Source organism: Vanrija albida (genome assembly GCF_041260175.1).
Source record: "Vanrija albida strain AlHP1 chromosome Unknown contig_1, whole genome shotgun sequence".
Classification (NCBI taxonomy): domain Eukaryota; kingdom Fungi; phylum Basidiomycota; class Tremellomycetes; order Trichosporonales; family Trichosporonaceae; genus Vanrija; species Vanrija albida.
The window spans coordinates 3,463,246-3,483,762 of record NW_027191420.1 but is presented as its reverse complement, the minus strand read 5'-3'; the positions used below and the strand labels follow the sequence as shown (position 1 = coordinate 3,483,762).

The following is a 20,517-nucleotide window of genomic DNA, read 5'->3' as shown; positions in this document are numbered from 1 at the left end:
GGCGCGCTAGAGACCGTATCACTGCGGCACCCCCTCCCACTCGTACACGGCGTACGCGTTTGTTCTGCCTCTGCGATGGGGGCGGACCTTGTCCTTCTCAGCCTTGGAGTGGCGGGACCAGAGGCGCCACCACGGGCGGGGCGCGAGCGCGGACGACGCGCCCTCGACCGGCGCCTGGCCGGGCACGTCGCTCCACGCAGCCATCTCGAACGCGCGGGCCTGCTCCTCGGCCGCGAGCTGGTTGCGCAGCGCGATCGTGCGGTTCAGGCGCTGGCGGTACCGGATCCACGCGGATATCTGGGGGTCAGCGCTGGCCTAGGCTCCCACCCAACCCACCTTCATGAAGACGACGATGGCCGACATGACGATGACGATGATGCCCGCCGCGATGGCGACGCGCACGATCGTGCTGCTGTTGAAGCTGTACCCTGCGCCGGGGGCCGTCTCCTCCGCCGCCGGGTCGGTCGGCAGCGAGGGCGAGTGGGACGAGGACGCATGCTGCGTGGTGGGGGTCGTGGCGCTCATCACAGCGGTGGGAGGGGCGCTATCTCCGTGCTCGTCGGCGCCGTGTTATCATGGGCAAGTGTGCGAGCGATGTGGAACAGGTCGAAGCAGTTACTTGGCAACAACAACGTCCCACCCCCGCCCGCGCAGGCCAGGCCCCCGCCACACGCCATTTCGCCGCCCCCCTCCAGGCAGGTAGGCGGATTTGCTCCCGCCCTCCCGGCCTCGGAGCACCCAGCGATCGATTCAACATCGAGCTCGGAGACATCGACAGCGTCAAGCACCACTCCACCACCATGCTCCGCCCAGCGACCTCCGCCCTCCGCGCCGCGACCCGCGCGTCTGTTCGCCCCGCGGCCCTCGCCCCCGGCCGCTTTGGCTCGCACGGCCCCAGCTACAACGAGCCCTCGGGATACGTCTACGGCGAGGTTAGTCGCGCGTGCGCCGAGCCGACGCGGAGCGGCGGCGGCGAGCGCGGGGGCAGCGGCAGCGGCGGGGATGGGGTCGGAATCGTTGACGGCGTGGACGAGGCCGGGACACGGCGGCGTGCAGGCCGTGCCAGCCGTCGCCTCGCCGACGCGCCGACCTCGAACCGATCTCCGACCTACCCCCGCGCTCACGCCGCCGCCCCCGCTGCATGCACGCGGCACGCACACCCAGCGGACCAACTGACACCCCCAGGTCCCCCCTGCCTCTGGCAAGCGCCAGCGCGAGTCGTGGGAGTGAGTGCTGAGCTGCGCCGCGTGACGCCCGACCGCCCGCTGACCGACCACAGGCTCATCACGTACCTTGGATTGGGCGGCGCGCTCGTCTTTGCCGGCGTCGTGATTGCCTACAAGCCCGACACGAGGTGCGTTGCGTGGGGTGTGGGCTTTGAGGGATAGAGTGCTGACCGTTGCTCCTACTCGCATAATCCGCTCGACGTGACTGGCTGCAACTGGACTGATAACTGCAATCGCCCGCACGCTGCTCGCCCCCAACCACCCTATCCCGCCCACCCACCCACAGCATCCAGACATGGGCACTGCAAGAGGCCAAGCGCCGCATGGACGAGCGCGGCGAGAAGTACGAGTATGTCCCGTCGGCCGGCAACGCCGCCGACGCGGTCGCCGCGACCAAGAAGACGATCGCGTAGGGATAGAATCAATGCATGGGATCGTAGAGCGGGCGGGGGGTGGCGGGGTTGCTGAGCGGCTCGCTGCTCATGCCGAGGAGGCTCGCGTCGAGGACTACAACATCGCCCTTGTTGTGGGGATGTCGGACCGTGATGGCGGCGCACGTGACGAAAGGTGAGCACCCGATGGGTGTCGGGTGGGGGGTGTTACAGCACGAAGTCGGCTGTCTGCGTCTCGCGTCTGGCGTGCGGAAACGCTGTGCGTGTGTAATGGCCAGTGATGGTGTCCCTACTCGCCGCGGTTGTTGCGGCGCGGTCGCTGCTGCGACCGTGTCTTAACGGAGACGGCGGCCCCAGCCATCATCCTGCAATCGGTGTGACGGGTGCTTGCAACGAGCTGCTACTACACCGGCTGCACACAGCATCGCACCCAGCAGGCCACAGCACGCCCCACGGCCTATTCATACGCTTCACATACGCCTCACTACCTCGCTACAACCGCGACTCGCGCCTGCCATTGTCAACTCACTTACTTGCCCGCCACCTACAGCTCGAGGTACGGCTTCTCCCAGTCCGCGAGCTGGGGGTCGACGCCCTCGCGCTTGAGGACGGCCTTCCAGCTGTCGCGGGCGCGCATGCGCGCGAGGTACGCCTTGAGGTGGGGGTACCGCGCGGCCATGACGTCGAGCCCCTTTGCCCAGGTGACGGTGGGCGCGAAGATGAAGTCGGCGATGGTGGGCCTGTCGCCGGCGAGGAACTGCGTCTTGGCGAGCTGCTTGTCCACCAGCGCAAAGTTTGCGTGCAGGCGCGGCAGGGTGAAGAGGCGCACGCCGTGCGCGTACTCCTCGGACCCGTCCTTGCCCGCGTACATCCAGTCGCGCATGGCGGGGAGGTGCGAGTTGAGCACGTAGGTGAGGATCTCGAGGAAGTGGGCGTGCGCGTCGAAGCCCTCGTCGGCGGTGACGGTGAGCTTGGCGGCTGGGAACGCCTCGGCGAGCAGGGCCGCAATGGCGCCGGTCTCCGCGACGGGCTTGCCGTCGAAGAGGAGGGTCGGGACCCGCCCCTTGGGGTTGAGGGCGAGGTACGAGGCCGCCTTTTGCTCGCCGGCTTTAAGGTTGATGTCGACAATGTCGTAGGTCGCGCCGAGGGGCGCGAGCTCGGCCAGGATCCAGTGGATCGAGGTGGACGCCGAGTTGTTGAAGCCGTAGAGGGTGTAGTGGGGCATGGCGGGGGTGGGGGTGGGGCTGGGAGGAGGTTAGCGGGAGGCGGGGGGGTGAGTGCTCACTGGTTGTTGACGGCGCAGTGCTACTCTTGAGGACTGGGCAGTGTCGACGACGTTGGGTTAACCAGCCGCCGACAGCTCGCGGGTCGTCGCAGCTGGCGGGCGCGGCCTTGGCGAGCATGCCGGGTCGGTGGTCGGCAAGTGACTCGCGCGGCAACTACGACGTCACTGCCGAGTATCGGCAATGCTAACCGCGGGAGGGGGGGGGGGGGGGGTTCGGGGGGCCGCTACAACAACTGCGTGAGATGCTGCGCCGCTCAGCGCAGAGAGCAGAGCGGGTGGCAATGCTGCAGCTGCATGAGCCGCAGGGCCGTGCACCATGGCCGCCGCGATGCATAGACCACGCCGAAGCAGCGCCGAGAGCAGCGCCGCCGCCGAGATGCCCGAGGCGACGGTTGCGGGGATCTAATCTCCCCCCCTCGGCCAGCGAGCGTCACCGGCCAGCGCCGATCTGAAAAAGTCAGTCGACCGACCATCAACAACCCACACCACCACAATGCCAGCGACAATACGCGTCCTCGCGCGCGCCGCCCCCCGCATGCGCGCAGCGGGGCGGATATCACGCTACTCGACCTCGCCTCCGCCCCCGCCGCCTTCCCCGCCCCCCACCAAACCGCCGCGCTCCCTCTCCGGCGCGTACCTCGCCGTCGCGCTCGCGTTCGCCGGCGGCGCTGCCGGGCTCGCATACCGCCTGCAGGCGGAGGAGCGGCAGCTCCAGCCCTACGCGTACAGCACGCACGCGGTGGGCGCGAACGAGCGCCTCACGCCGCAGCACACGCTGCTGACAGTGCCCCTCTCCCCGGCTGAGGCAGCGCTCTTCGCCGACCCCGAGCGCGGAGTGACGGTGCACCACGTCATGCTCGGCGCGCCGCAGATCCAGATCGAGCGGCCGTACACGCCTGTTAATGATGCGCGCTCGGGCGACGCACAGCTCGTGGTCAAGCGCGTGCCCGGGGGCGAGGTGGGCCGGCTGGTGCACTCCCTCTCCCCGGGGCAGGAGGTCGCGATGCGCGGCCCGCTGCCGACGTTCACGCTCGACCCAGAGCAGTACGACACGGTGGTGATGGTGCGTGCTAGCCGCTGGGTGCGCTGACTTAGATCTCGACGGGCACGGCCGTCGCGCCCTTCCTCCAGCTGCTTAGCAAGGCGGGCCCGGGATCCACCCAGTTCAGGCTTCTGCACGCGCTGCCGGGGCCAGGGAGGGACGACTGGGCGCAGCGCTTCCTCGGCCCCCTGCAGGCCAAGTGGGGCGACAGGCTCAGCGTCCAGCGTATCCCGCCCGGCGCGGTCGCCGCGTCCGACGTCAAGGCCGCGCTCAAGGACGCCGGACGCGTCCTCGTCTTCGTGTGCTTGCCGCCCACGTGAGTGCCCCCGCTGACCGCGCTTACCCCAGTCTCATGCAACCGCTCTGCGGATACCTCACCCCGACGCTGCAGCAGGGCCCGCTCACCGGCCTGCTGAGGGATATTGGCCTGCGCCCAGAGCAGGTCTGGAAGCTCGAATAGGCGGACGCCTGCTTGGTAGCTCGAGTAGGCGTGCGCCTGGGCCGGGGTTGACTGCCCCGCTCCCCCACCGCCCCAGCCATCACAACCACATATGCATGATATTATAGACGCCGATTACAGCCTCGCAGAGATGACCGGCTTGCCGCCCAGCGGGCCGAGCTCCTTCGCCGCCGGGTCGTACCGCGGCTCCTCGTCCTCAACGTTCGCTGACGCCAGCTTCTCCGACAGCTTGGAGGCAAAGACGGCAAACTGCTCCTTCTCGTCGCCGTCTCGCGGCGGCTGCGCGAGCACAGGCGGCACCTGGCCCACCTTGTCGAGGTACTCGTCCGTCGTACGCAGGTTCTCACCAGCTGCAATCGACTTGAGCACCTGCCAGGTCCGGCGCTCGTGCAGCTGGCGCCGGTACGAGCGCTTGTAAAATGTCGTGATGACGTCCAGGGGCCACTCGTTGGGCGCCATGTTGAGCACTTCCAACGTGTCGAGGTGCACGCCTTGCGCACTGAGAAGCTCCGACGTACGCGCCGTCGAGCCCTGCGAGTCGCTCATGTACGCTCCGAGGAGCTCCTTGACAAGTCGGTGCTGGACATTCTCGTCGACAGTGCCGCGTCGCCGGCGGCCCATCTCCCCGAGAGCAGCCCAAGCGGCGAGCTCAGGCTGGCGGGTCGCAATAATTCGGGCCACTTTTGGAGGGACGACTTCTCCACCCTGGGTGCAGTATGTCTGTGACGATGGCGAGTCCTGCAGCTCGCGCGCGAGGATGTGCAGCGCTTCGCGGTCGCGTCCGAGGCGACCAAGCACAATCGTCTTCTCCATGAGGTACAGCTTGGCGCTCTCTAGGCGCTTCGCAGCGGCTTCGAGGTCGTAAAAGTTGCTTCCTTGGAGGAACAGAATCAGCTTGAGCCGTAGCGTCTTGAACGGCGTGCGCGGCGCGATCTCGGCAAAGAAGACGGGGTACGCCTGAGGTTCGGAGAGCAGGCGGAACTCGGCATCGAGCTCCTCGACGTGGTACTGGATCCCGTCGTCCTTTGCCATCTCATCGGCTTGGTCAAGGAGCCAGCTGAGCAGTGACTCGTGGAGCTCGCGGTTCTGAGGTCAGCGCTGCTGTTCACGCCACACTCACTGTTGATCGCTTGTCCACGACGATATGCTCGAGATAGCGATTCGCCCCGTCCGTGTCAATCTCCCGGATCTCCTCCACGAGTTGCGCCTCATCGAACTTGACCTTGCTGTCCTTGGCGATGAGCAGCTGGTGGGGTTAGAAACCGCTGTCCCTCGTAACCCACGTTGATAGCTCGCTCTGGATCCCGCTTAGCGAGCCAGACAGCGTAACTTCGGAGCACTTCGGGATCCTCCACAGTGTCGAGCTGTTGCACGAGCTCACCGACAGGGTCGGGGCAGAGGGGGTCCGGAGTGGGATCCTCGGCGATTCTGCGGTGTCAGCGAACCCTCCCGGTCACACTACCCACTCTTTCAACAGCTCCAGGACACGGTCAAACTGCCCCTGCTCGCGCAGGATAGTGCAGAGGATGTACTTGCGCTTCGCGAGGAACGGCTCGAGCTCGGATAGAGACACGTCGTTCGGTCCACCAAGCAACGCGAGCAGTTCTGTTGTCGTGCCCGAGTCGGAGAGGATCTTGGCCAAGACCGTGTCAATGACAATGTCAATCTTGCGCGAGTCCAGTCCCCGCGATTGCCCGCCTTTTCTCCTCGATGCTCGAGTTTTGCGCAGGAAGTCGCCCAGCATCGCCTGTGCGTTATCCAGCAGAGCGAGCTGGAGCTCATCGTTTGGAGGGGGTGACTCGTTGCTCTCGTAGTTGCGACGCAGGAAATCCGCCACAGTCTCCTCGATTGTGCCCATGTTCTCAAAGATGGGCTTGAGGCCGTCGAACACTTCAACTTCCTCCGCCGTGCCGATCAGCTTGCCGCGGTAAGCGGGGTAGAGGCGGACAATGAGGCGAGGGTCTATCTTTCCACGGAGGAGATAGTCACCAGCTCGCTCAAACACCGTGTCGAGGAGGAGTTGGCAGGCGAGGTACAGGTGCAGGAGGCGCATTGTCGCAGAGTGCGTGGCCTGGGCGTCAGCGACATCCGGCTACCACAACCCACCTTGTCGCCGTCAAACTCTCCACGCCGCCCCTTCCTCCGCTCATCATCCACAAGAGCAATCGCCTCTTCCATGCGGCGCTGAGAGCACAAGTGCTCCAGTCTCAGCACCACGGGAGTTGGTGCCAAGCCCTGAACGGTGTGCCGCCCGACCAGAAGCGTCTCAGCAATGGCAGTGGCAACTGGGCCAGCGCGGACTGTGGAGGACGCCGATTGCCCGCCTGCCGATAACAGGGACGAGCCGGTGGGAGGGTTGATAGGTTGGCGCTGGAACTTGGGGGACGTCGGCGGGGTCAGCCCCGATCCCGACGGAGGCTCCTCATTTGCGGACAGCTCCTGGTCCGAGGCGGTTTGTGCGTCAGCCGGCGGCGCCAGTAGCTCCGACTCTGAGTGCTCCGATTTGGCTGGAGGCGAAGTGGCGACCTCCACAGGGCTCTCAACCACTGGTGCCAGCTTGCCACTCAGAAGCGTGAAACGTGATGTCCCCAGACGTTCGGCGCGCACCATATCTCTGATCGAGATGCCATATGGCGAGTAGCTGAGCTGGAAGGCGGAGAGCTCGGCGTCTAACGAGATGGTCTGAGCAGGCTGCTCCAGATCTGCCAGCGAGTGGATAGTAACCGTGTTGTTTCGTAACAAGGCAATGATGAATCCAGATTCGACGGCAATCGAAACCGGGTGCTCGGGCCACTCCATGGTTCCACGTTCGGGATCGCCCTGGCCGTTGAGGAACACACCCATAGTGTTCTGGCCAGTGTAGCTTGTCACGAGGAACTGGTTGTCTCCCGGGATGACAACAATATTGGGATTTGGGTCAAAGCCTGTGTCGGCCACACCAAAGACCTGCGAGACGGGAAGAACCTCGGTCATGGAAGCGTCCGACAAGTCGATGATGCCGTAGTTGAGCCCGTTCTCGGACGGAAGAGCCGCACAGAGGAATGTGGAGAAGAGCGCGCATGATTTAGGAGGTGTTGGCAAAGGAATGTCCTGGTTGTCAGCTACAGTCGAGAATAGCTTCAGCTCACCTTGACCAGAGTCATGCGAGTCCCGAGCCGATATACACCAAGACCCTTGCGGCGAACCACCACGACGGTCATGTCCGTGATGCTCTCGCCGTCACCCAGATCCAGCTCATCGTCATTCAGCGACACGGTGACCACGCCACGGATCACAGGGATCACCGTTGACGGTATTGGCTCAAGGCTTGGCAGGCTGAGGGGATGCAGTGTCCCCTCAGAGAGTACGAGGGCGCGCGATACCTTGGGCAGAAGAAGGATCTTGTTCACCGGGCGTGCGGGGAACAATTTGTGCTTGTGTCGTAGCTTCCATCCGCGGTTCTGCCGTCAGCGCTGCTCCCCGCGCATGTACTCACATCGCTCGTGCCAGCAGCCCCGTCGTAGACCCACCACTCGACGGCGCCATCTGATCCGCCAACATAGAGGTTGTTCGCGTAGCCCTCGACGCAGCGCACCTCCGTCCGCTGGGCCTCTTTGGGTGGGGTACTGGCGCCGGGCTGCGCGGGGGACCGTGACCGTTCGGGCGAGGGGGACGTGTCGCGCCGGGCACCAGGAGATGACGACGCCGGCGAGGTCGCCTCACCTGCGGCGATGGCAGCTGCGCGCTGCCCGATGCCGCCGGCAAGAGACGATACCGCGCCAAAGAGAGAGCTCGGGGCGGACGGTGTGGCCGGCTGCGGTGATGTCGAGCTCGATACGGCTGGCCGGTTAGCAGGGTCGGGTGTGATGGGCTTACAGGGTGCTGAGAAGTCTAGGAGGTCTCTGGAATCGTACAGGTCTGACAAGACGGGCTGGATGTGATACGGCTCCGGATCGGTAAGAGTTGTCATCTTGGCCACTGGGGCCGTTGCCGTCGTTGTTGTCGTTTGCGGTGAGGTGCGATGCGATGTGATGTGATGCAGCGACAAGTAATCCGAGAGATGGCACGAGCCGTGTGTCGTCCACCACGGCCACCACCACATACACCGGCTATGAGCCAACGTCATTGCAACCAGTGATACCCTCAATGCCACGTATATTTGCCACCAAAGTTCAGAGATTTCAAGTCCACCTCCACTTGCAACTTGTACGACCAGACTCTCTGCAGCATCCTCAACAAGCAAACATGGCGCCAGCAAACGACCAGCGCTTCGCGCGCCTCACGACAGACCCGAGGTTCCGAAGGGCCAAGCAGAAGAATGTCAAGGCCGAGATCGACGAGCGTTTCAAGGATGTGCTCACCGAGGACTTTGGCAAGGTCGAGGGGACTTGTGGGTTGCCCGTGGCGTTCAGATCTGACAGTAGCCCGTGTCGACAAGCGTGGCCGCGCGCGCACGTCGACGCACACGACCGACGAGATGAAGCGCTTCTACCGTATGCGCTCGCCCGAGGCGGGTGAAGAGGCGCCCGCGCGCATCGACTATGCGCGTGGCGAGGGCCTGCTCGAGTCGTCGGGCTCGGAGGACGAGAGCAGCGAGGACGAGTCGGATGTGGAAGAGGACGAGCTGGAGATTGGCGGCAAGCGGTCTCGACTTGCTGCGTTCCAGCCGAGCGACAGCGACGACAGCGACGAAGACAGCGAAGACGAGAGCCACCTCAAGATCGACCTGAGCGAGGACGAGGACGAGTCGGCGTTCCCGCCCGAGGCGGAAGAGGAGGAGGAGGAAGAAGAGGGCGAGGGAATCGACCCCACAGCACGCATCGCGGCCGTCAACCTCGACTGGGACCATCTCCGCGCCGGTGATGTCTTCACCATCTTCTCATCGTTCCTCAAGCCCGTGCAGAAGAAGGGCGACAAGAGCGCGCCGCCACCACCCGGCAGGCTGCTCAACGTGCGCATTTACCCTTCCGAGTTTGGAAAGGAGCGCATGGCCAAGGAGGACGAGCTGGGTCCCGGCGGTGGTATCTTCCTTGCCAAGCCTGGCGAGGGGAAGAAGAGCAAGGCGAGCAAGCGGGCACAGAAGATTTCGCTTGCCCAGAGCGATGACGAGGAGGAGGATGAGGAAGAGGGGGACGACGACGACGACGACGACGAGGAAGACGATGATGCCCAGTCCGACATCGACGGCAACGAGTCCGATGGGCTCGATGCTGAGGCCGACGACCTGGAAATCATCTCGGACGTGGCCTCGGAGGCCGGATCAGAAGACATCGACATGGAGCAGCTGCGGCAGTACCAGCTCGAGCGGTTGCGGTACTACTACGCAATCGCTACGTTCTCGACCGTCGCCGCGGCCGAGCTCATCATGAACGAGCTCAACGGCACCGAGTTTGAGCGTACGGCCAACGTGCTCGACCTGTCGTATGTTCCCGAGGACATGACGTTTGCGGAGGACGAGGTGTCGTGAGTTGCCCAATGCCAGACCGCAACTGACATGCAGTGACGAGTGCGACAAGGAGCCCAAGGGGTACAAGGGCAACGAGTTTGTCACCGACGCGCTCCGCCACTCCAAGGTCAAGCTCACGTGGGACCAGGACGACGCCAACCGGACCAAGCTCACACGGCGAGCGCTGACGCGCGAGGAAATCGAGGAGGAGGACTTTGCCAACCTTGTCGCTGGGTCCGACTCGGAGGACGACGACGAGGACTTTGAGAAGGAGGACGCGCCGACCGAGAAGAAGACCAAGAAGCAGAAGATGAAGGAGCGCAAGGAGAAGCTCCGCGCCCTCTTGCTCGGCGGTGACGACGACGAGACGGGCGACATCTGGGGCAAGGCCGGCAGCGCGTGGCAGGACGAGCTGGCCGACCTCAAGGAGGACAAGGCGGGCAAGAAGAAGGGCAAGAAGGGCGACGACGACGTCGAGATCACCTTCCGTCCCGGTCTCTCTGTCGCCAAGGCCGCCGAGCCCGAGACGGACGACATGACGACGCTCGAAAAGTACCAGCGGCGCATGAAGGAGAAGAAGGCGAAGAAGAAGGAGGAGATGGAGCTGAAGCGCGCCGAGCGCGAGGGCAAGGCCGGCGGCAAGGAGGACAAGAAGGCGGCCGCCGACGACTTCTTCGGCGACGAGAGCGGCGACGACGCGCCAGCAGGCAAGGCGCGCTCCCCGACGCCCGAGGACGACCACGGGCTGGTCGAGGACGCGACGCACCACTTCTCGCTCAAGGACCACCTCGCGGCCGAGAAGGACGCCGGCAAGAAGAAGAGCCGCAAGCGCAACAAGAAGAAGGCTGTGCGCGAGGTCGAGCTCGGCCCCGAGGGCTTCACGGTCGACGTGGCCGACCCGCGTTTCGCCGCCATGTACGACGAGGCGTCGTTCGCCCTCGACCCGACGCACCCGAAGTGAGTGGCGCGAGCAAGAGTGATGGCAGTAAGCTAACCCAACCTCCAGGTTCCACGACTCGAGCGCCAACCGCGAGATCCTCAAGAAGACGCGCGAGGGCCACGCCGCCAAGCGCGACTCCGCGCCGGCCGCTGCAGGTGCTCCGTCGGGCGAGCGCGACCTCGCAGAGCTCGCCGCCAGCGTCAAGCGCAAGATGGAGGGCGGGTCGGGACGTAAGCGCAAGCGCTCAAAGAAGTAGCCCGCGCCATCACCGCAGCCTAGATTCTCCTAGATTACTTCTTGACTACATGCACTGTTACTGATTAATGAGGGGCTATGTGAGACTGGCGACGTGTTGCAACGTCGCCGATGCGATTGCCTAGAGATCCGGTGCTACTGCGTGCCGGGCTGGAACACGTCCACATACTTGTTGGCCGCGCGCTTCTTCTTGGCTCCGGCTCCCGACGACGGACGGCCCGAAGGCGGCCGCGTGAGCAGGTCGTCGAGCGAGGGTGTGGCGGCCTTGGGAGGCCCGCCGGGGGGTGGCGCGCTGCTCGACGGCCGAGATGGTGGCCCGCTAGGCGGGGCGCCGCCCAGGCTGCTTGGCGGCCCAGACGGCCGTCTCGACGGGGGCAGGTTGGCCGGGATGGGGGGTACGGGCGGCGGTGTGGCGGTCGCCGCTCGTCCGGCTACCGCTTCCCGCGGGTTGTGCGATGGCGACGCGGTTTGAGCGCGCGCCGGCGGAGGCGGGGCTGGCTTGGGCGTCGTCGCCGCAGACTTGGCGCCCTTGACCACCCAGCGCTTGAGGTCTGGGTCGTACACCATCGAACTGGAGTCGCCGAGGTTGGCCTTGGTGTAGCCTGTCCCTCCGGCTTGCCCCTCTTCCTTCTTCTTGCCTCCGAACCAGCCGCCAAACCAGCCGGCCTTCTCAGCCTTGCCGTCAGGAGCCTTCTCGGCGGGGGCTGGCGTCGCCGGCGCAGCAGCTGCCTTGCCCTTGCCCTTGTCCGCAGGTTTGGGCTCGTAGCTGTTGCCGTCGTCGCCGTTCTTGTCCGCCACCACGGGCGTCTTGTTTCTTGACAACGCGGCGTTGCCAAAGCCAAGATCGTCATCATCATCGTCAAAGTCGTTCGCGGCGGGCTTGGGCGTGTAGTCGGACACTGCCGGCGTCGTAGCCGCACCGAACACCAGGTTGCCCATGGGGTTGATAAACTCTCCGCCATCGTCGCCGAGGTCGACTGAAGCTGCCGTCGCAGGTTCATCGGTCTCGTCGTTGCCTCCCCAGGGCGAGTATGCGCTGCCGGTCGCGCCAGTACCGGGCGTGAAGGCCGTCGAGGGGTCGAGCAAGCTGTTTGCAGTGCTTGGCTGCGACATGTCGAGAGCAGAGGGGGTGCGCGAGATGGCACCGCTCGCATTCGGGCTGATTGAGCTGAAGTGCGAGAACGGTCCAACAGGCACATCCTTCTTCGCTGGCGATGCGGCAGCAGGCTTGGCCGCCTCGGGGGTCTCGTCCTCACCCGCGATGAACTTGGTGAGACGGCCCTCGATCCAAGAGCCGAGAGTCGCGCTCGACTTTGACTTGCGGACGCCCAGGCCGCTGGACCCGTTGACGGACGGGGTGCCGGTCAGACGCTCGAGCAGGTCCTCCATGCTGGCGGCAAGGTGGCGCTTGAGGCCTGCCGGTGAGGTCTTCGTCGGTTTCGAAGCCGCCTCAACCGAGTCGCAGTACTTGCGCGCCAGTTCCGTGTCACCAAGCTCAGCAGCCCGCCATGCGCGGTGCAGCTTGTAGGGCAAGAGCTGGGGCAGCGAGGGGTGCGGCACGTCGACGCCCTTGGGTGTGGGTACAAGGCTGCGAGCGTACTCGGCGATTTCGGCAAAGATCTCGCCATCTTCGTCTCTCGCGTTCTCGACGAACATGACGTGACGCTCGCCGGCCCCCGGTGACATGTCCGAGAAGGGGGAGTTGGGCGACAGGAGGAAGCTGTCGTTAGCAGAGCACACACTTTGTTCAACTCACCAGATCTGGGCGGCATTGATCAAACCAGAGCGCGCGAAGCGGCTACCAAGCTCGTCGAGGCAGATGAGATCGGTCGCCTTGCCGTTGAACACGACTGCTCCAATGACATCGCGCCATTGGTCGCTGGAGTCGTCCGTCACATTGGCAGCGGTGAAGAGATCGTCGACAGTGCTGTTGCCAACGCCAGAGAAGATGGCGTACGCAGCCTTCAGTCCAGCGGTCTGGGTCGCGCCGAGATCGGCGACAGAAAAGCGGGAGACCATCTCGCGCCACAGTGCGGCGTCTACCGAGCTGGAAATGACGAGGGCATGCGACCAGAGACCTGCAGAAGCTGCGTACTGTGCCGCCTCGCGCTTCTCGCCCGTCAGGAGCAGCGACGAGAGCTGCTCCAGCTGCGCTGGCGACGCACGGGCAGTCGTTGGGCCAGACTGCGCACCGAGGCCGTTGCTGAGAGGAGCGACAGATTGGGAAGAGGCTGGGGGTTGGAAGGCACCACGCCATGCTGCCTCCGCCTCAGGCTGGCCGAACACACGACCATTGCCCTGGATGAAAGCAGTGAGGACGCGGACGATAACCAGCTTGGCCTCCTCCTCGCGGCGGGCACGGCTAGCAGACGACTTGAGGTAAGGCAGGCCGCGCTCAATCTCCTCTGCGCGGGTGGTAAGGTATGTCAACACGGCCTCGCGCTTCTTCTTGTCGCCTGCAGCGCCGCGGGGAGCCGACGTGTCGAACACGAGCGGACCAGGGAACACAGTCTCGGGAGAGCCGAGCGCCGTGGCCTCGGCGACTTCGCCCACGGGGCGGATCGTCAAGCGGCCGCGGTGAGAGCCGTAACCGTAAACTGCGCCGTCGGCCGGGCTGTCCGCGTCGGCACCGCCAGGGAACCCGGTGACGAGAACACCACCAAAGCCGAAGGTCGCAATGGGCACATTGCGTGCGAAAGGAGTGCAGCGGCCAAGAGGGTCCTCCGAGACTGGGCGCTGTTCAAGCACCTGCTGAGGGACGTAGGTCGGGTCAGCAGGGCCCATCGACTGGAAGTAGTTCGGCTGCTGGGGCGGCATCCCGAACGTCGCCTGCGGGGATACCGTGCGAGGTCCATATGGGTCCAGCGCGGGCGAGTAGAGGTTCTCGGTAGCGTTGTTGCTGGGCGCTGGCGCGTACGGCGAAGGCTCGTAAGTGCTCGACTGCGGGCCGTAAGGCGAGTACGGGTTGTAGTCGTCCGTCTTGGCGCTGTGCGGCGTGAAGCCGGCGTTGACATTGGGCTGATGCGTAGGGGCGTAAGGGTCGCCACTGACGTTGCGCTGCTGCGACGGCGCGTACGGGTCGGTTCCGTTCTGCGACGTCTGCGACGTCCAAGATGGCTTCGACGCGTGTCCACGCTGGCCCTGCGGCGGCTGCGAGGTCTGCGACGAGTACGACGGCTGCGATGTGTGCGTTGGCTTGGCATCGTAGGGGTTGTAGTCGTTTGAACGCGAGGGGGGCCCTGCCGGCGGCGGAGCATACGGGTTGTAGTCGTTCGTCGCAGCACGAGAAGGTGCCGAAGGGCCATATGGGTTGTAGTCATCGGCAGGTGCAGGAGCAGGTGCAGGAGGGGCAGGTGCAGCGCTGACGGGGGCATACGGGTCAGTGGGAGCTGCGTACGGGTCGTCGACTGGCAGTGTCGCTCGCTCCTGCTCCTTAGGCTCCTGGATTGGGACAGCCTCGAAATTCTGGCCACGGCTGTCAACTGGCGGAGCACCGAAGCCAGTAGTGTACTCGGTGGCCGAAGGTGACTGCAAGGGTGGCAGCGAAGCGGGCTTCGGCGAAAGGTGGCGCACGGCTTCGTACTGCGGTCGCGATGGCGGTCTTTGAGGCGGTAACGGGGGCGGTTGCGACGGATACTGCTTGGGAGACTGCACGGGCGGCTGCGGTGGTACGTAAGGAGCCGGTTCGTAGCTTGATTGAGCAGGCTCGGGGACGTGTGGCTCGTAACCAGACGGGGCGGGGACGGCCTTGGTAGGGCTCTCACGACGCGGTCGGCCTGTCGAAATGGGCTGGTCGTCCTCATCATCATCCCAAATGTTACCAGCGCCTCCCTCGGGGTCAAAGTCGTCATGGCTTGGAGCCTGGCGCTCGTCTTGAGACGGGAGGGTCGACTCGTTACGCAGCGGCGAGGGCACGAGTGGCGGAGCAGTGTGCGAGGAGGACACTCTGCGCAGAGGCCCACCGAGACCCGGGGAGGGGCCACGCTGTGGTGGCCAGGTGCTAGGAGGCGGCGAGATGGAGGCGTTGCGCTGCGGTGAGGTTACTCGCGGAGGGGGGCTTCGGGAGACTGGCGGAGGCGACAATGAGGCGTTGCGCTGTGGTGAGGGCACTCGCGGGGGAGGGGTCCTGGAGACCGGTGGGGGCACGAATGCTGGCGACTTTGAAGCGCCGCGCGACGGGCCTCGTGGTGGCGGGGGTGGCTGTGCCACCTCGGGTTGCGAAGGCAGAGGAGGCTGTTGGAACGCAGGCGATGCTCCCTGAGGCGGGCGCGTCGGCGGCGGCGGCTGGAACTCAGCCGGGATGGGCGGCACTGGCGGCACTGGAGGAGCAGCGGCATGAGAAGCGCCAGCCGGCGGTGGCGCCGCGAAGACGGGCTTGGACGCGTGTCTCGAGTTCGGGCGCGATGGCGGGCGCATGGGTGGGTCAAACGACGTCTTCGGAGGCGGCTGCGTCTGGGTCGATGGCGGCAGGCGCTTGGGCGGCCCCGCTGGAGGCGAGATGGGCAGTGCAGCGGGGTTCGAGGCAGGTGAGTACCCAGCCGGCGCGTAGGGAGATGGCTGAGACACAGCAGCAGGCGGAGGCGTGTTCCTAATGACGATGGGAGGGTCGTACGCGTTGTTGGCGCCAGTCGAGGGGATCCGCGCCGGGGGTGACAAGGGACACTCGTTGAACGAAGGGGCCCGCTGCGAGGCGGGGCGGCCCTTGGGAGGACCAGCAGGAGGAGCCGGCGGCGGGGCGGCCTTGTTGACCGGCGCCCCTGGGAGCGGCGGGGGAACGAACGGCTCGACCGGTGTGACGATCGGAGCTGCGCGAATGAAGCTCTTCTGCGGCTTGAGAGGAGGCGGGTCGTACGCGTTCGAGGACACGCGCTTCGGCGGTTGCTTGGGCTCTGGGGCCTTCTTGGGCGACACTGGCGACGTGACTCCAGGCTGGGGAGCGTATGGGTCGTACGGCACCGCCGTGTCGACAGCCGCGGGGGCGTACGGCGTCGGCGCATACGCAGACTGCACTGGGGCATAAGGCGACGCTGTGGGCGCTGGAGCGTAGGCGTTAGGAACACCTGGGACACCAGCAGCAGGTGAGAACGACTGGAACCCGGGGGTGTAGAGGGCTCCAGGCTGCTGAGCGGCAGGCGTAGGGCGGTAACCACCGTATGCCGATGGACCCGGGGTGTACGGGTTCGGCTGAGGTGCGGGAGGCGGCTTCTTCACTGGCGCGTACGGGTCCGCGGGTGCAGGGGCGTACGGATTCGGCGCCGGTGCCGGCGCGTACGGGTTTGCAACGGGTGCCGGTGTGTAGGCACTGGAGGCGACCGCAGCGGCACCGATTCCGGCGGCGGTGGCGGCAAGTGCAGCGGCAGTCGCCACAGCTGACTGCGCTTCTGGCTGGGGAGTGCGCCTTGCCGCATTCTCCGATTGAGCTGGAGCCAAAGTGGCCGACGTGTCTGGAGCCGTGTTCCAAGCGGAATCGCCAAGCATGGACTGGCGTACGGCCTCGCGCTCCTCGTCCGTGTACCAGTGCCAGCTGCCATCGTCGTCGTACCATCCATCGGGGATCTCGAGAGCCGCCTCATCGCCGTCGTCCATGGTGTCGAGCGTGCTGGGCTTGTCGGCCGTCCTGCCGAAATCGAGAGTGTCGTCGTTGGAGGTGTCTACGAGCCAGTCATCATCGCCCGCAAACATGCTGTGGATAGACGTGTTGGCTACTGCGGCCTCCGGCTCGTTCCGCCCGGCTTTTCCGGGGCCCGTGCTGGCGGCACCTGCAGATGGTTGCAGCTCTTCTGGTTGGCCAATGTCAAAGGCGATCTCCTCTGAATCGTCAATAAACAGAGCGGCGGCGGCGGTCGACAGTTGATGCGGCGGCTGGGGTGCAGGAACCCCTTCGACCTGGGCGACTGTGGATGAGAGGTCGACAGTTCCGTCTGCAACGTCGATATCCGTGGGGATATCAAACGCGATCGACTCCACCTCGTCGGGAAAGAGGGCCGCGGCCGAGGCGCCGTCGCCGTGTGGGGCGTAGGCGGGCTGTTCTTGTGGCGCGTTGCCGATGTCGAACACGCCTTGATCGGCATCAGAAGTGAACAACGATGCGGCGCCAGCGTCGTTGGTAGCCTCGATGGCATCAGGGATGTCGAATGCTGCCTCTTCTGCGTCATCGGTGAACAGCGCCGAGGCGGCCGTTGGGGCAGGCTGCTGGTCCGGAAGAGGGGCAGGGTCGGACCGAACCCAATCGGCAGGGATGCCGCGGCGTGCTGGTTGAGCTGCCTGCAACAAGCCCTCGTCTTTCCTCAGCAGGCCCGTGTCTTCCTCCACATCGGGGATATCGAACGCTGCGGATTCGGCGTCATCAGTAAAGAGGGCCGAGGCGTGGATAGGGCCAGACTCCTGGTCGGGGATGGGGGCGGGGTCGGAGCGTACCCAGCCGGCCGGCGCGCTGCCGACGCTGACTCCCGTCTCTGGGGCTTGAGGTGGAGAGGGGTCGGCCGCAGGATGCACAGCGGCCCTGGTTTGGCCCTGCAGAAGGCTCGTGTCCTCCTCCACATCGGGGATGCCGAACGCGGCGGACTCGGCGTCATCCGTAAAGAGAGCAGACGCGTGGACGGGGCCTCCCTCCTGGTCCGGAATCGGAGCTGGGTCTGAACGAACCCAGTCCGCCGGGATACCTGCCGATGCTTGGGGTGTGCTGTTGGTCTTCAAAAGACTCGTGTCCTCTTCCACGTCGGGAACACCGAACGCGGCGGTCTGGGCTTCGTCGGAGAACAGGGCAGAGGGGTGTACGGGGCCACCTTCCTGGTCTGGGATGGGAGCAGGGTCGGATCGCACCCAGTCTGCGGGGATGCCAGTTGTCTGAGAGGGTGCAGAGGTTGTCTGGGCGGGTGCAGCGCTAGCCTGTTCCGAGATTAGACTCGTGTCCTCCTCAACATCGGGAATGTCGAACGCAGCCGACTCGGCCTCGTCTGAGAAGAGCGCAGAGGCATGGACGGGGCCACCTTCTTGGTCGGGAATGGGTGCTGGGTCCGACGACACCCAACCAGCCGGGGCACTTCCAGCACCGACACCTCCTACGTCCTTCGTCGCTTGGGGAGGTGCGCTGCTGGCGTGGGCCTTGGGTGGGGGCGGGATGAGGCTCGTGTCCTCCTCGACATCAGGGATGTCGAATGCGGCGGACTCGGCTTCGTCGGTGAAGAGGGCCGAGGCATGAACCGGACCAGACTCTTGGTCTGGGATCGGGGCCGGGTCAGAGCGCACCCAGTCGGCGGGGATGTTCGCTGCGGGGGTGAAGTCGGTGTCGGCGGCGTAGCGATCGGCATGAGCGGCATGGGGGTGGTGGTGAGCGCTGTCGGGCGCTGGAGCCGTGGAAGGGGTCGGGGCAATAGGAGCAGCTGGAGCAGCCACCTCTGGCGCAGGCGATTTGTTCACTGATGGAGCGTCGACCGCAGTTGGCTCCTTGCTTGGGACGGGTCCATCATCAGCACCGAGAGCCGCCTCGAGCGTCTCAGGCTCGCCGAAAGCCCCCTCCACAAAGTCGCTGTCGACAATCGGCTCGACCGATGGAAGCACCGACGTGGCAGGGTGTGTGACGTGTTTGGAGGGAGGTGCCTCGAACTGGTTGTCCTCGGGGTTGACGCTGAGGTCGAAAGCGGCATCCTCGGCGTCGTCGACAAACATGGCGCCGGCGTTGGGAGGGAGCGGTGCGGGTATGCCCTCCTCGGGCAGAAATCCAGCGCCAGCCGAGCCGCGCTGGCCAAAGTCGGGCTGCTCTTCGTCGGCGGGCAGCAGTGGGGCCGAGATGGGAGCTGGGGGCGGTTTAGCCGACTCTTGCGCCTCGAGCTGGGCAGCGGCCTGGGGAGCGGCCTCGCGCTTGAGCTCCTCGACGAGGTTATCGAGGTCCTTCTGGGTCGGGGCGTGCGATGCCGGAGGCTCGGGAACGCTGACTGTAGCAAAGGTCGGCTCAGAGCCGGACACTGGCGTGTTCCCTCCGCTGGTTGGTGTCGATGCGCCTGTCCCTGCGCCGCCTGCAGCTGCGGCTGCTGCTTGCTTTGCAGCCTGTGCCTTAGCCTTTTGCTTTGCCTTCTTCTTCTTGTTCTTTGCCGAAGATGCTGATGTCGAGGCTGCTTGTGGGTTGCCGGCGGTGGAGGGCGGTGGGGGAGAGTGTGATGTCTTTGGAGGTGATGAGGCTGCGAGCGGCTTTGAGCCACCTGCTGCTTTTGCAGCCGCAGGGGCGTTTGTGGGTGCGCTCATGAGTGCGCCTTTGTTCTTGACCCGACGAACCCGCGAGAGAGTGTGTGGGTGAGGATGTCGGTGTCGGAGAATGAGGAGTGGCTTCGAGGTGTCGATGGGGTTGGAGGCACGCACACCCTATGACCGTCCACCCGAGCAAGGTGGACCCTCAGTAGCCGTCTGCCTGCCGCGCGCCCACCCTGCAGCACGCAGCCGCCAAATGACAGACTCCAGCGAGCGACATGACCTCATCCACGTGTAATCAAACAGTCGTCGACGGATTCAAATCCAAGCGCACGGATCGCCTAATGCGTAAAATATAATCCCGTATTACCGTTTTCACGTTTTCTCACCATAGTGTGTGCAGTGAGTGGGCAGGCGTGGCGCAGGGGAGAGCAAAGGCCCGTGCGCGGCGACCGACCACACAACGCGTGCGCACGGACCCAAACTGGTTGGGCCTGCAGCTTGCACCACGCCCACGCCCACGCCGCCGCCGCCGCCGCCGCCGTCGCCGCCGCTCGCTGCTGAACAATATGCACCTCGTTTACCCCCCTTTTCCTCTTCATCACTCTCCTTCTCAAGGCAACAGAGTATCGCATCCACGCGACCTCTGCCCTTGCAGATCTTGTGCTCCACCCCCCCCCCCCCCCAACCCCCCCGTCTGCGGTCCGCAAACCGTCGTCGTTCGAACTCTTTACACCGACCTTGTGACGCCCTTGGCCGTGCGACTTTTTCAGCCCCCTTCTCGCCGAGACGACTCGGCGCGCCGCGTTGCTGAAAAAGACTACCACGACACCAACACCAAGGGCGTTCAAACTAAAGTGCGAGCTCGACGCGACCTTTTGCGCGATACCAACGATTTGGAAGGTGTAGAACCCAGCCAGGCATCACCTGCTTTGTAGCTGGCCTTCCCTTCAAACCCAACAAAAAGCTCGAAGCGGCCGCTCTGCGACACTTCGCGCCTGCTCCTGTGTGTGTGCCCTTTGCGCGCAAGCCCATCAACCCCCTTCGCACTCGCGTTCGACACGTTACCCTTTGTCGACACGACTCGCCTAGGCTTGTGTGCTCTCCATCAACAGTCACCCACATCACTGCAGCTCAACCCACCGCGACACTATAGAGTCGAGCAAACGCGCTCCTCTTAACCCGTGGCCCAACCTCTACCTCGACCGCTTTTTCCACACCAACACGCACTTCCCCATCCCCATCCCCTCCCCTTGACCCCCCAACTAGAGTCGCTGGACACGTTCGTGCCCAGCTCCCGAACCGCTT

General features: G+C 65.1%; 7 protein-coding genes across 7 annotated transcripts; 3 read left to right on the top strand and 4 right to left on the bottom strand.

Moving 5' to 3' along the window:
• Positions 1-18: 18 nt before the first annotated feature.
• On the bottom strand, positions 19-525 carry Q8F55_001397 (uncharacterized protein; the record flags this gene model as incomplete). Its single annotated transcript, XM_069350022.1, has 2 exons — positions 19-297; positions 337-525. 2 exons carry the CDS (start codon positions 523-525, stop codon positions 19-21), a joined length of 468 nt encoding a protein of 155 aa, XP_069213566.1.
• A 275-nt stretch (positions 526-800) lies between these two features.
• Q8F55_001396 (uncharacterized protein) lies at positions 801-1,639 on the top strand (the record flags this gene model as incomplete). Its single annotated transcript, XM_069350021.1, has 4 exons — positions 801-932; positions 1,186-1,226; positions 1,280-1,354; positions 1,513-1,639. The coding sequence occupies 4 exons, from the start codon at positions 801-803 to the stop codon at positions 1,637-1,639; spliced, it is 375 nt and encodes a 124-aa protein (XP_069213565.1).
• A 523-nt stretch (positions 1,640-2,162) lies between these two features.
• Positions 2,163-2,843, bottom strand: Q8F55_001395 (uncharacterized protein; the record flags this gene model as incomplete). The annotated part of the gene is made up of 1 exon (XM_069350020.1): positions 2,163-2,843. One exon carries the CDS (start codon positions 2,841-2,843, stop codon positions 2,163-2,165), a length of 681 nt encoding a protein of 226 aa, XP_069213564.1.
• Positions 2,844-3,396: 553 nt separating this feature from the next.
• On the top strand, positions 3,397-4,405 carry Q8F55_001394 (uncharacterized protein; the record flags this gene model as incomplete). Its single annotated transcript, XM_069350019.1, has 3 exons — positions 3,397-3,966; positions 3,999-4,261; positions 4,294-4,405. 3 exons carry the CDS (start codon positions 3,397-3,399, stop codon positions 4,403-4,405), a joined length of 945 nt encoding a protein of 314 aa, XP_069213563.1.
• A 114-nt stretch (positions 4,406-4,519) lies between these two features.
• Q8F55_001393 (uncharacterized protein) lies at positions 4,520-8,354 on the bottom strand (the record flags this gene model as incomplete). The annotated part of the gene is made up of 8 exons (XM_069350018.1): positions 4,520-5,491; positions 5,526-5,651; positions 5,689-5,833; positions 5,872-6,476; positions 6,512-7,495; positions 7,534-7,845; positions 7,881-8,224; positions 8,261-8,354. The coding sequence occupies 8 exons, from the start codon at positions 8,352-8,354 to the stop codon at positions 4,520-4,522; spliced, it is 3,582 nt and encodes a 1,193-aa protein (XP_069213562.1).
• A 275-nt stretch (positions 8,355-8,629) lies between these two features.
• Positions 8,630-11,026, top strand: ESF1 (pre-rRNA-processing protein esf1; the record flags this gene model as incomplete). The annotated part of the gene is made up of 4 exons (XM_069350017.1): positions 8,630-8,774; positions 8,809-9,847; positions 9,885-10,787; positions 10,837-11,026. 4 exons carry the CDS (start codon positions 8,630-8,632, stop codon positions 11,024-11,026), a joined length of 2,277 nt encoding a protein of 758 aa, XP_069213561.1.
• A 134-nt stretch (positions 11,027-11,160) lies between these two features.
• Positions 11,161-19,266, bottom strand: Q8F55_001391 (uncharacterized protein; the record flags this gene model as incomplete). The annotated part of the gene is made up of 2 exons (XM_069350016.1): positions 11,161-12,745; positions 12,782-19,266. The coding sequence occupies 2 exons, from the start codon at positions 19,264-19,266 to the stop codon at positions 11,161-11,163; spliced, it is 8,070 nt and encodes a 2,689-aa protein (XP_069213560.1).
• Positions 19,267-20,517: the final 1,251 nt, after the last annotated feature.